General features: G+C 33.2%; 1 protein-coding gene and 1 long non-coding RNA gene across 2 annotated transcripts; one reads left to right on the top strand and one right to left on the bottom strand.

Moving 5' to 3' along the window:
* Positions 1-7,777: 7,777 nt before the first annotated feature.
* On the bottom strand, positions 7,778-9,064 carry LOC129916855 (microtubule-associated protein 1B). The gene is made up of 2 exons (XM_055997043.1): positions 8,793-9,064; positions 7,778-8,726 (listed from the first exon to the last, which is right to left on the bottom strand). Exons 1-2 carry the CDS (start codon positions 8,937-8,939, stop codon positions 7,830-7,832), a joined length of 1,044 nt encoding a protein of 347 aa, XP_055853018.1. The 5' UTR covers positions 8,940-9,064; the 3' UTR covers positions 7,778-7,829.
* A 655-nt stretch (positions 9,065-9,719) lies between these two features.
* On the top strand, positions 9,720-10,535 carry LOC129916854 (uncharacterized). Its single transcript, XR_008772557.1, has 2 exons — positions 9,720-9,834; positions 9,952-10,535. It is a non-coding gene; the product is annotated as an uncharacterized LOC129916854 (long non-coding RNA).
* The last annotated feature ends 3,761 nt before the right edge of the window (positions 10,536-14,296 follow it).

Here is a 14,296-nt window from a genome sequence, read left to right as displayed (position 1 = left end):
ATTTTTCTGAAATTTGGTGGGGGTGATAAGGTCCATCCGAGACAGGTTTTGTTTTATAATTGGACCCAGTAGGTGGCGCTATTGTCAAGTTATATGCAAATTCCGTATTTGGGGTCGAATGACTGAACAGATTTTTGTGAAATTTTGTGTGTGCGATAAGGTCCATCCGAGACAGGTTTTGTGTTATAATTGGACCCGGTAGGTGGCGCTGTTGTCAAGTTATATGCAAATTCCGTATTTGGGGTCGAATGACTGAACAGATTTTTGTGAAATTTTGTGTGTGCGATAAGGTCCATCCGAGACAGGTTTTGTGTTATAATTGGACCCGGTAGGTGGCGCTGTTGTCAATTTATATGCAAATTCCGTATTTGGGGTCGAATGACTGAACAGATTTTTGTGAAATTTTGTGTGTGCGATAAGGTCTATCCGAGACAGGTTTTGTGTTATAATTGGACCCGGTAGGTGGCGCTGTTGTCAAGTTATATGCAAATTCCGTATTTGGGGTCGAATGACTGAACAGATTTTTGTGAAATTTTGTGTGTGCGATAAGGTCTATCCGAGACAGGTTTTGTGTTATAATTGGACCCGGTAGGTGGCGCTGTTGTCAAGTTATATGCAAATTCCGTATTTGGGGTCGAATGACTGAACAGATTTTTGTGAAATTTTGTGTATGCGATAAGGTCTTTCCGAGACAGGTTTTGTGTTATAATTGGACCCGGTAGGTGGCGCTGTTGTCAAGTTATGTATATGCAAATTCCGTATTTGGGGTCGAATGACTGAATAGATTTTTGTGAAATTTTGTGTGTGAGATAAGGTCCATCTGAGACAGGTATTGTGTTATAATTGGACCCGGTAGGTGGCGCTGTTGTCAAGTTTAATTCAAAATCCGTATTTGGGGTCGAATGACTGGATATTTTTTGTGAAATTTTGTGTGTGTGATAAGGTTTGCCCCAGACAGGTTTTGTGTTATAATTGGACCCTGTAGGTTGCGCTGTAGTCAAGTTATTTGTGCTCCACATATCAACGGAACCGAGTGAACCGGAAAAAGTTTAACACATTACAGGGCTAAAATTTGAAAACAAATACTTGGAAAGGCGGAACGAAGTCCGCCGGGTCAGCTAGTTATTTTTATATGATTTTATTAATTATTCAATTTTGATTTCAATTTTGTATGCAATTTTAACGCTCTGCTTTGATTTTTGACTGTTTTGCCATATGATTACATTTACTTGAAATGAGTCTTATTGAATACACAAGTCATTTTGCATCAAGATTGATTTTTTCCAACTACATATATTGTAATTTTTTTTATAAACACAAAAATTATCTTCCTATGTGGTTCTAAGCAACAACCTCAGCATGCCATTTGGCTTTAAATGTTACAAAGAGTTTTTAGAAAAAAAAAAAAAAAAAACAATTCAAAATTGATAGAACATTTTTTTTTTTGCCAATCAAAAAAATAATAATTTTTCAATACCTGCATATAAAAACTCTTAAATCTATTTGAAAAAATCCAAAAATGTTTTAAATTAGGATAGATTTATTCATTAAGAGATAAAAATTTCTACACCTTCAACTACTAAATGTGATAAGACCTTGATAGCATTGTCCAATGCGGAAATCTTAGAATTTAATACTTAAGCCCCATGCCCACGAGTGGTACTTTCATCGAGGAAGAAAACCACCTTTTCACTGCAAAAGTACCAAATGTTAAAGTTTCCTCCCAAGATGTAGGTACACCGATCACCCTAAATTTTAGCTGACAATTTTTTCTCGGTATTTCTTCTTGCTTGCTTTATTAATACACGTTGTTTTATCGTTATCTCTTATGAAAAAGGTAATTGCATTTCTCCCCTCAAACAATTCAACCGTAATACTCGCTCTTCAAGGAATGCTTATCGTCATCAGTTTACCCTCGAGTAGAATTTCTGATTCGTATCGAAAATTTGCTACGATTCCCAAAAAAACAATCACGGAATCCGTTTGTAATGGAAAATTTCATTCAAATAGTTCCTACGATCGGATTTTGTGATTTTTTTTTTTTTCGGGAATCGTAGAAAATCTCCTATACGAATAGAATTCGTGATAATTCTGATTGAGCCTTTAATAAACGATTTGTCGTTTTAAAAACGATATTGCCTCACCATTTTCTTCATTTTAACCGCATTGCAGACTGATTTTCATAGTTATCTAAACAGAATAACACGATTTAGTCGGCCTCATAAGGAAACCTCGTAACTCCAAAATTCCAAATCTTACATGAGCAACGAAAATATCTCACATAGCTTATTTTAACATATATTTTAATGTTTTTTTTTACAAATAAAATTTAAAAAATAATGTGTTTGATGGTTGATTTAAGAATTTTGCTAAACGAATAGATTTCGTTACGTTACTCTTTATTTTGTTGGAGTTATGAGATTTTTCTACCAGATTCATCTAACGTTATGAGGTTTTCTGACACAATTTAATATAGTCCCTTCAAGCAAACAGGTCCGACCTCGGTCCGAATCCGCTCCGCCTGAGGCGGAGCTGAGTCCGACTTCGGATCAGAAACTGGTCCGAAGGCGGCTCAAATTAGTATGGAAATTATAATCACCGCGAAGTCGATTGCATATGTATTGATGTGGTGAATATCTCCATTCCGAGAAAATGGAGCCGAAGGCGGACCTGAGTCGGAGCAGCGAAAACCTACCAGAAAGAGGAATAAAAAAGGGATGAAGTATCGCATTCGCGACCAAAAAAAAGAACAAGATTTATTTTTTTTTTCACTGAAACTGTTTTATTTTTTATTTAATTTTGGCAAACGAAATTTTCACAATATAAAATACAATACATTTTTTTCATTTTATTTTATTTGTTGTTGCTGCTGTTGTTGGTGTTTTTTTAGATGCCCAATCGCATGTTTCACCTTCTGCCTTTTTCTTCATCATTAGAGATTACATCTACATAACAAGAAGAAACAACATTTTAACCCAAACACTTTGAGCGATATATACAACATACCTTTTTTTGTTTCCATATTGTTTATAATTTGATATTGTTTATAATTATACTAATATTATAATAACAACGAGACACGACGCGACGCGACTATACACTTCAACGAAACATAACAAAATGACGCTTTTGCTCTTGTTGGCTATGTCTGTTTCACTTTTTTTTCCATTTCTCACTTTCCACCACGATTCTCGTTCGACTTTGTGTTCATACACAAAAAGTTGCAAGTGTGTGAGTGCAACCCCGCTTTTCTCGGTCGGAGGTCGGACTGCCTTTTCTGGACTCCGTTTTCTTGCTTGAAGGGGTTACGAGTTTATCTAACCACGAACAAGTTATAAAAGGTTTTTTCACTAACATTTTTATTGAAGTTACGAGGTTTGCTAGACAATAGAGTAGCAAAACTTGAATAAAAGTTTATTTTAGAGTTTTTGGAAAGAGTTCAAATTTTCTAGGTTGCTTGTAGAAAAGAGGAAGGGATGTAAAAGGAGATACCGATGCACATTGGTTTTAAAGTTCTGAAGAAAAACTGAGGCGGGTAATGCATTCCACATTCTAGTAGTGCGACTAAAGAAAGAATGTCTGTACGTCCGAAATTGGGCTCAAGTGTAAACTGATAGGGATTCCTTGAAGTACGAGTATTACGGTTGAATTGTTTAAGGGGAGGAATGCAGCTAGCTATTTCATTAGAACATTTTTTAAAATAGTACCTATAAAATAAGGACAGGCATGATACAGAGGTGGGATTATATCAGTAATGGACCTATCATTTTAAAAGCTCTTTTTTGAATTCTATCCAAATAACTCAAGTGGGTCTTAGGAGCACCTGCCCAGATATGGGAATTATACTCGAGCTTTGGACGAATATTTATGCTTTATAAATTATAGCCAAATCAGAAGGGGTAAATATTTCTGACATCTTCGGAGGAAACCTAAGCATTTCGCAGAGTTTTTGGCTACATCTTAAACAACTCACTAAGTAGCGGAATATTTACCGAACACTGGAAGAAGTCTACTGTTTTGCCGATAGAAAAAGTAAAGAATACGGTAAATCCAGCAGAATTTCGCCCGGTAAACATGCTTATGACAGAAAGTAAAGTGTTGGAAAAAATTGTTCATAAACAACTACAAAGCTGTTTTGGAATCGAACAACTACTTGAGTGACTATCAGTCAGAATTTCGACAACAACATAGCTGCTAGTCTCTTTTAAATCTGGTTGTGGCACAGTGGAAAACCGATGTATATGAAAAAAAAGGTTGTAGTTGCGGTTTTTTTGGACCTTCAAAGAGCATTCGAGACCATCGATCGAGACATACTAGTTCAGAAACTGAGAAGATATGGTATTGAAGGAGTAGAACTCGAATGGTTTAAGGGTTACCTATCAAAAAGAACTCAATATACAAAAGTAGCGAACGAAATTTCTGAAAGTATAGAAGTGAGACTGGGAAAGCAGTTCAAGGAGCAGTTCTGGCGGGAACACTTCTTTTCATCATTTATATCAATGATCTGGAGAAAGTTCTAAAACATTCGAAGGCTAGAGTGTTTGCAGATGACACGCTTATATAAATTTCGGGAAACACAGCGGTCGAATGCATCAATCAACTTAATGCTGATCTAAAAAACCTAGAAGTGTACTTCAAAATGAATAAATTAAAACTTAATGTTAATAAATCAAAAGCTATAATAAATTAATGGTGATTCAACTGAAAATATAATTATCAATGAAAAAAATATAAATAGAAAAAGTAAATGAAATCAAATACTTAGGAGTAATCTTATATAGAGAACTAAGTTTCCAGAAGCATATAAATTACATTTGTAACAAAATTGCAAACAAGATAGGCTTTTTCCAAAGAATTCGAAATAGATTATCGCCAAGTTGTGCTATAAAAATTTATAATGTTATGATTAAGCCACATTTTGAATATTGTTCAACAATACTGTTTTTATTGAGGTGTATTTTAATGTGCAATAGGTTAACACCAATACAATAAATGTTAAATACTTTACAATGGCTTACAATAAATCAGAGAACAATTAACGGCGTATACAAGGGGGGGGTCACGGGGTCATGACCCCCCCCAAGAAGTCAAATCTTAAACAATAATTTGGTAAGTTATACTTAATTAAGATGATTTTTAAAATGTTTAAGTTTTAGAACCCACCGGTGCCGGTGGGTCACGCAAAATTTTCCCAGGAGGTCACAGTCAGTTCATTTTTAAATGGATGTTTTTTCATGTGGCGATTAATGTTTTTCTTCTTTGGCACCTAGAAAAAAATACGTTCTTGATAGTGCAAAAGAAAAAATATTATATGTCGAATTCTCAATAACCAAAAATTCGATCTGCAGTCGACTTGCAGTCGCTACTTTTTCCTTAAATGAATTCCAATGAAAAAAAAATTCACCAATTTTTGTTTATTTGTGAAATATAAATCATTTTTAGTGAACAAAACAAACAAATGTTACGTTGTTTTATTCCAACTATGAAGTTTTGTATAGTTTTTTGTTTTTCATCGGTCACTTATTGGACACAAATACAGTCACAAAAAGAAATCGCTCCCTTATTTAATTATCTAAAAAGCCAAGAATTTGTGAATTTTGTTTGCTTATAAAATATAATAGTATTTTTTACTTTATCTTTTGAAACAACTATCGATTTGTCAATCATCAATGCTAAACCAATTATAGGTAAGAATTTAAGTAACCTTGTCTACAGCCAAATTAAATACATATTTCCAGCAAGCTTAGAATATTAAAATTAACCTTTAAGAACCAATTTAAGAAAATCTAATAAATAAAACTGAATGTGTGTTATTTTGTAACCCGAAGGCTGACGAAATCAGACCCATATTTTGTAAAATTCTTAATAAGTAGGTAATATAAAGCATTTTGTTCAAAATAATATTACCGTTTAAAATTACCAAAATGTCTATAGGTACCTTTAAACTAGCATTATGTTTTATGCCAAAGATAGTTTTTTAAATCGGAAATTATCCTAAACATGGGTCGGTCGTAGTTGGGTGTTATGCAAACTGCATTGAATTTTAATATATTATAAAAAATGTTATCGCCCTAGTCTAATAAAATTTGCATAAGATTTAAAAAAAATATTTTTTTTCGAAATGCTATTTTTTTAACTTTGTGATTCGTTTGCCTTAGGAAGACTTTCAACTAAAAAGTTAACACATTTATTTAATATAAAGAAGATTTTCATAGTATGTATTTTTGAAAATGATTTTGGGCTAGCGGAAAATCGAAGTGCCTATACAGTTTAATTTTTAGAACAGGATGGTCTAAGCAATTGGGCTCAAGGCTAAGGCTAAACGAATCACATACCTTACCTATCTTTGTTTAGTAATTCTCCGATACTGTTCGGTTCAAAATGCGAAACGAACAAATTTAAATATTTGTAATTTAAGTAGCACATTTTCAAGTCTATACTTTTGTAAAAAAAAAAAATTTCAGCGTGACCCCCCCCAAGAAGTAAACCTGTATACGCCCTTGAGAACAATCATGAATGTACTTATATTTGGGCAATTCCATGGTAACTCACGTTACATTCACAAAAATTTCCTATACATAAATAATTTTTTTTTTTTGTTAATTTTAATATAAATTGATACGAAATTACTATCCATGAATGGAGCATAACTTTTACTTTCATAATTAACAAAAAAAAATTTCTTTATTTTTAGCATTTGCTTGGGAGAAATAAAAGTATGATGGTAACTCACGTTACAAAAATCGGACAAGAGTTTTAAGAGTCCGACAGTATGAAGTTTTTCTGCGAAATTAAGAACCTTTATTTGTTTTTAATGAAGATTCCATACATAAAAAATTACAAGCTTTTAATATTAGTGACAAAACCAAACATTTGTTCAATATTTCGAGGAAAAATTTTAAAATATTTAGATAACTCACGCTACATTATTTTGGTAACTCATGTTACCTGCGATTTGTGGTTCCAAGAGTAAAGAAAAGATGTATTTTCACTCATGTTTTTTTTTAAATCGAATATTGTGTAACGAAGCTTGCTTAAATGTTAATTTATTTTAGCAATCACGAGGGGATATTGTCATCGTCACTATTAGATTCATCTAGTTTTCTGTGGGCTTCTTTTTCCGTCATTTTCATGTGAAATTCTTCTGTTGTTGGCAAGCTTATGCTATAAAAATGCTTTAAGATTATTAAACTCCCTGAATTTTATGTCTATCCATAAGGGAATACAACAAAGAATCTTTTCTTGCGACTTGCATTAAGAGTTGCCGTTTGTAAATAGTAATTTGCTAATAAAAAAAGTAAAAAAGACTGCATAATTTGTTCAAAATTCGTGTCCACTTTTTCATGGAATTACCCATTTATATTTAAAATAAAAAAATAATATGCTGCCAAATTATTTATTTAATAAGATAGTTTATGTATCCGATGTGCAACCATATCAGTTAAGAAACAGAGGTGATTTTAGACTACCATTTCTATCAACTAGCAGATAATTTATTTAAAAAAATGTTAATCTCATTATGTAAAATCTAATTATTGTTAATTAGTATTTAAGTTTTTTCTTTATATTAGTTTTTTAACAAAATATTGTAAATAATAGCTGAATGACCGACATTTCGAATTACCTGTAAATATACAATTCTTTATTATTTGGATAAGGTTCTTTTTTCCCATGCTAACATCTCCCCGCCTTCACCAAAGTCTTCAATAAAAAAAAAAAAAAAACTCAAAATCATTTTTTTTTTCTTTTGTACTAAAAAGATGCAAAATTTTATTTCAAAAAATGTGTAAAAAATATTATTCAAAAACTTATATTCAAACAAAAAAAATTCAAAATTCAAATGAATTCTCAATATTCTCCATATTCGAATAGCGCAAAATCTTCTTAACCGGTGTAATTTTATGCAATGTATCATCAAAACTAGTCAAAGGCAAACGTGGTTTCAAAGTTTTCCCCGAAACTTCAACCGATTTCGATCGGAATTGTGGATTATTTTTAAGACAACTGAGTGGTGTTCGTTTGCCAGCTGCCGCCGATGGTGAATCTATAATTCCCCGAGTAGCCTTTGCTGGAGTTGAACAATTCTCTTGATCATTATAAATCATCATTGTCTCTCGGCGAATTGGAGAAGAGGCTCTTTTCGAAGGTGCCTTTTTGTTTTTAATTCTATCAAGTGGCTTATTTGTTGGCATTTTCTTCTGATTCAAAGACAATGTGGACAAAATTGCCTCAATCATATCCTCCTCATCAGGAGCATCGTCATCGTTGAGAATAATTGGCGTCCGATCGACACCGATCGACGGCGAACGTGGATCACGTTCGATTGTTGTCTCTTCGGGATGGGATTTAGTGATTTTTGGTGTGACAGCTTCTTCAATTTGTTGTTGTTGTTCTTCTTCAGTCTTTTGTTCTTCTTCTTTTTCTGCAATTTCATGATTTTCTTCAATTTTTGGCGCGTCAATCTTTTCAGATTCTGGTGGACCTTCAACTCGTGGAATTTTCGTCTCAACAAATAAATCTGAGAATGTATCATCTAAATTAACAGTCTCATCGAATACTAAAGGTGTTCGATTCATAAAAACACTTGGCGAACGTGGATCATTTAAACTATATGAGAATCCTTTGAAGAATCTTTTGCGCAACAAGCCGACAGGTTGTTCGGTTGAAATTGCTGGAATTGCAGCAGCTATTTGATAATAGTTTTGTTCATGTTTTTGTGTGATTTCCTTTAAAGATGATGATAAATTAAATATAACTTGTTTTTTTTTTGTGAATTTTTGAAAACTACTTACATTTAAAGGAGTTCGACAAATGTGAGGTGATCTTGGATCTAAAATGTCTTCCAAATCTGGACCGAATTCAGTTTGAATTGTAATTGGTTGTTGTTTTGGTGTTTGTGGTAAATATTCAGCATCGAATTTTGTTTGTTTCGAACCCATATTAGATGGAAAAATTTGATTTAAATAAATAATTAACTAAGAAAATTGATAAAATTGAAGAACAAAAAAATTGAACAAGTTGTGTGTTGAAGAGCAAACGAAGATGTTTTTTGGTTTAAATATAAATGGCGGTTATCGAGCGAAGTTGGTAGCGTTTTGATTTTTTTTTGTTTTTTTGACAAATGTCATGAGAGAAAATTTTATGTCGTGCAAATTTTTTTAATATTCGAAGTGAATGTATTCAGAACATTTGTGTTCGAAAATAAAATAAATGTTTTTTTTTTGCTACAACCGTGCACAACAAAACTCAGGGCAGGGGTCGAATTGCGGCATACGATTACGATCATACGTTAACGTTTTGACTATTTCTCTTAATCAGAAGATAAAGATAGAGATATAAAGCGTCAAAACGTTAACCTACGTATGCCGTAGTTCGACCCCAGTAGTTTGGTTGAAAAGTCTGCTTCTGCAAGACGCGGAAATTATATTCGAATTTCTCTTTGATTTGTTTTCGTGCGTCGCTCGCTTTTACACGTAGTCAGCTATTACAGGAAGCCTTGACTCTTTTTTCGAATTTACTTTTGATAATAGCCCTGTTTCATTGGAGGTAATAGTTTACTCGTGAGTAGAAATCTAGTACAACAACTACACACTCCTATCTCCTCGAGTAGAAGATCATGTGTTAATTCTAGTACTAGATCTACTCATGAGTAAAGGCTTAACTACATTCACTTTTTGATTTCAAAAAGTGAAAAAGTGAAAAATACACACATACTACGAGCGACATCTTCATACGAAAATGAGTACCAAAATTGTGTTTAAAACTTTAAGATTATCTGTCATTTGTGAAAAAAAAAAATTGTGCAGTTATTTGTTTTTGTCTTGCGGTCAAGATGTGAGTACTAATGTTTATTTTATTTCTTAAGATTTTATTGTTTTAATTTTTTAATTTCTTTTAAACATACATGCATAAAGAAACTACAACATTAAACTGTGTACATTCTTCATATAGCTCATCGTCGTCACTGGGAAAGAAATCAACAACCAAACCAAAGAGTCCTCGTTTTTCCGAGAAGCATCACGACATGGCGCTTTCCAATTATAATTGGATTTTGTTACTTCGCCATTCATTCAAGCATAAATAATGGAATAAACACCTATGGTTGGGTGATAGTGGTCCAGTATAACATGCTTTAAGGATAGATTATCATTGGTGTATGAGATTGTGATTGGTGGTGTGTTGCGGTGCCCGAGAGAATTTTCTTTTTGGAGCGAATAAATCTTTTCATGGAGACCGTCTTCTCAGTCGGTGGAAAAGCAATGAAACAAAAAAGAAACTATTGTGAAGTAAGCAATTATGTATATTTGTTTGGCAAAAGAAAAATTTTAAAATAAAAACATGTGATTCGGGTTTTATTCAATTGTTTCCATTTATGTATATTATATTGTATTATATTAACTACCGATTGTATTAAGTTATGTAGCTGGGCTACAGCTTCCAAGGCTAGAGAAATGATATTATTTGTACATCAAATTAGAAATTTAAACCTTTTGAAAGATTTAGTTTGTTTCGAATTTATAAATTTTTGTTAAAAATATTTTTTTGTTTACAACAAATCATCTGTCAAAAAAAAGGCATGTTCATTGAAAATTATTCTGTACAACGCCATCTAGCAATCATTTTCTTAAGATGTTGGTTTGCATGTGTTGGTGTTTTCAAAAAGTGAAAAAGTAAAAGTTAAAAATGTTTTAACTTTCACTTTTGTTTTTCTGAGATGAAAGATAGAATTTCGCAGTGTGTTGGTGAAAGACAAAACATTTTTTCACTTTTGTACTTTTTGAAGTTGAATGTAGTTAAGCCTTAAGCTTCTACCACCTCCAATGGAACGGGGCTAAGTCAGCTATTACATGAAGCCTCAAGAGGCGCGCCTCTTTTCAAAACTAATGAGTGCGAAAGAGAAAGAAGATAAAACAAAAAATTATCCGACCGGAGAGTCGTGGGCCATAATTCTGAGACTCTTTTTTGACGTTTCTTTTTCCACTCTTTCTTTTTTCAACATTCCCTTTCATTTCTTTTTGCTTCTTGGTGGAATACAACAACAACAATACTTAAATCAAAAGAGAAATGTCAAATTTGAGTCTTTGACTCAAGAGGCATCGTGTAATAGTACGCGCCTCACAGAATGATTATCAAAAGAAAATTCGAAAAAAGAGTCAAGCCTCTTGAGGCTTCATGTAATAGCTGACTATTACACGATGCCTCGCTTGAGTCAAGGACTCAAATTTGACATTTCTCTTTTGATTTAAAAAATTGTTGTTGTTGTATTGCACCAAGAAGCAAAAAGAAATGAGAGGGAATGTTGAAAAAAGAAAAAGTGGAAAAAGAAACCTCAAAAAAGAGTCTCGGCGACTCACGACCCACGACTCTCCGGTCGGATAATTTTTTCTTTCATCTTTTTTCTCTTTTGCACTCATTATGTTTAAAAAAAAATTTAATTATGTAATAGCTGAAGTTGTATTTTTTAGAAGACGCAAATTTGACAGCAATTTTCTTTTGTTTTATTTTGTTTTTGTATGTATTTTTATTCCAAAAAATGCACCAAAATATACAATTAACCACTCCAGCGTTCGCTTTATGTGCAAAAAAAAAAACTACTATACATGCAAATAATATGCACGCTTGGTATAAAAATTTGGTAAATGTATTAAAAAAAAATCGTTCTTCAAATGTAAAAAAACAACTCTTTAAAGGCTTGGCCACACCGGAGGGTATGCGGTAGCGGTACTGGTAGCGGTAACTATATTTGTATGAACAAAATTCCACATCTGAACGTTGATATGTCAGTTTGGAATTTTTTTCATACAAGTACCGTTACCTCTACCCGTACCGCTACCGCATACCCTCCGGTGTGGCCAAGCCTTAAGGCTTGGCCACACCGTAGGGTACATGCGGTAGCGGTACGGGTACTTGTATGAAAAAAATTCTACATCTGAACGTTGATGTGTCAGTTTGGAATTTTTTTCATACAAGTACCCGTACCGCTACCGCATGTACCCTCCGGTGTGGCCAAGCCTTTAAATGAAATTGAGGTCGAAAAAAAAGTATGCAGTTTAATTTCTTTTATAAAGATGCATTTTTAGAAAAAAAATTTCAAACCTAAGAGCCGTTTTTTTAAAATTAATTTTGTATGCCTAAATAGTTTTTTGAAAAAAAAAAAAAAAAAAAAAATTAAATAAAATTGGTTTGCCAAGTTGTAGAAATTATAACAACTTTTTTTTTAAATCCAAATATTATATTTTTCAAAATTTGCATAATTCGCATGTACACCGAAGGGTACATGCGGTAGCGGTACGGGTAATTGTATGAAAAAATTTCCACAGCTGAATTTTGATATTCCAGTTTGGAATTTTTCAAAACGGTTCTATTCTATAGCCCAAGTAACAATTAAGCTTTCATAAGGGTCAATGCAAGCTATTTTTTGGCTTTCATAACAAGAAGGACAGGTCTTATGCAAATCATTTTGGCGCATTTTACAGAAATTGCATAAGACTTTCCTTTTCACAGGTAATCCACAAGCTAATAGCTTGTGACAAACAGCTTAAAATGGCCTTACGGAGGTCTTCCTGTAGAGGGTTTATCTAATGCACAAACCGGATTACTTGCTTAGGATGTTATAATAAGGCCTTATAGAAGTTGTTGAAGGTGTTGTAGAAAATGTTGAATTTATGCATAAAGAAAAAGAATTTATTGAATTTTATTGAATTTTTTTTATTTTCTTTTGATTTTTTTCCGTTTTGCATTTTCTACATATTATTTTATTTATTTTAATTTTTTCCTATTCTTCTGAAATTTTTCTGTTGTTCTGAAATGATGAGAATATTATTTTAATTGAAAAAGAACACATTTTTTTATTTCATCAAATGGCCCGGCCAAGAATCGATCCCACGTACCTCTGCATACCAAGCCAGCACCTTACTAGAAGACCATGCTCGAATATTAAAGATGAGTGGAAAATTGGGAGCTAATTGAAACCTCACATTGAAATGCAATGTTTTGTTCTAATGCGTTACAAACATTGCATATCTGCAGGATAAAAACTTTGCATACTTACAAGAACTTCTTGGAACAGGTCTTGAGGCCTTCTGTCACTTGAAAATACAAGGCTTCTTTAGAACGGTTCAAACAGGTCTTATAAAGGTCTTCTTTAACTGATATTTACAAGGCTTCTTCTTAACACTTCTAGATAGCCTTAAGGAGACCTCCTTTCTTTCCAAAATGGATGACTTGCGTAAGTAAGCCTTAAACTAAACGTATACAAACTATAGCTTGTCGAATCGAACAAAATGGACCTTATGCAAGTAAAATTGTTACTTGGGAGGAGGTACCGATTTTCGAAAACAAACTTTTTTTATTCATTGTCAAAACCAAACTCCATGCTACATTATTCAATTTCTAAACCAAAAACTACAAAAAACTCGGTAGTTTCTATAAAGCTTCTATAAGTCAATTAACCGAAGCTTATCCGAAAAACAAGCTCTTTTCGGTTAAGTTTCTTTAAAAGTATTAAAAAAAAAACTTTTTAGAAATTGTTAAACAAGCTAATACTTCTATAAGCAATTAAATTCTAAAGGCTTGGCCACACTGGAGGGTATGCGGTAGCGGTACGGGTAGCGGTGAGGGTACTTGTATGAAAAAAATTCCACATCTGAACGTTGATGTGTCAGTTTGGAATTTTTTTCATACAAGTATCCGTACCGCTACCGCATGTACCCTTCGGTGTGGCCAAGCCTTAAAGGCTTGGTCACACCGAAGGGTACATGCGGTAGCGGTACGGGTAATTGTATGAAAAAAATTCCACATCTGAACGTTGATGTGTCAGTTTAGAATTTTTTTCATACAATTACCCGTACCGCTACCGCATGTACCGTTCGGTGTGGCCAAGCCTTAAGGCTTGGCCACACCGGAGGGTATGCGGTGGCGGTACGGGTAGGGGTAACGGTACTTGTATGAAAAAAATTCCAAACTGACATATCAACGTTCAGATGTGGAATTTTTTTTATACAAATATCGTTACCGCTACCCGTACCTCTATCGCATACCCTCCGGTGTGGCCAAGCCTTTAAAGCAAGCTGTATACAAGCTCTATGAAAAGTAATAGGTACTTGTGAGTTTTTAATTTACAGTAGCTGTTATGTTAGTTGGGTAATTGCCTCCTCAGCGGAGTTATAGCTTCATTAAAAACGTTTCAAAATTGTTTCTTCTTTTTTTTTAATTTTTAAACCAAACAACGATTTAACATATTTTTTTCTTTTTGAAAATACATTTTTCTCATAATTTTTATTTTCAATAAAATAAG

The sequence above is a fragment of the Episyrphus balteatus genome, chromosome 3 (genome assembly GCF_945859705.1).
Source record: "Episyrphus balteatus chromosome 3, idEpiBalt1.1, whole genome shotgun sequence".
NCBI lineage: Eukaryota > Metazoa > Arthropoda > Insecta > Diptera > Syrphidae > Episyrphus > Episyrphus balteatus.
Note: the sequence above shows the minus strand (reverse complement) of the source record. Positions and strands in the feature narration are given on the sequence as shown.

Excerpts from the sequence above, each read along its gene's own strand:
- LOC129916855 (XM_055997043.1), bottom strand. The coding sequence starts at position 8,939 with ATGGGTTCGAAACAAACAAAATTCGATGCTGAATATTTACCACAAACA. Across the intron at positions 8,727-8,792 it reads TTTGTCGAACTCCTTTAAAT|GAAATCACACAAAAACATGA; the intron begins GTAAGTAGTTTT and ends TCATCTTTAAAG.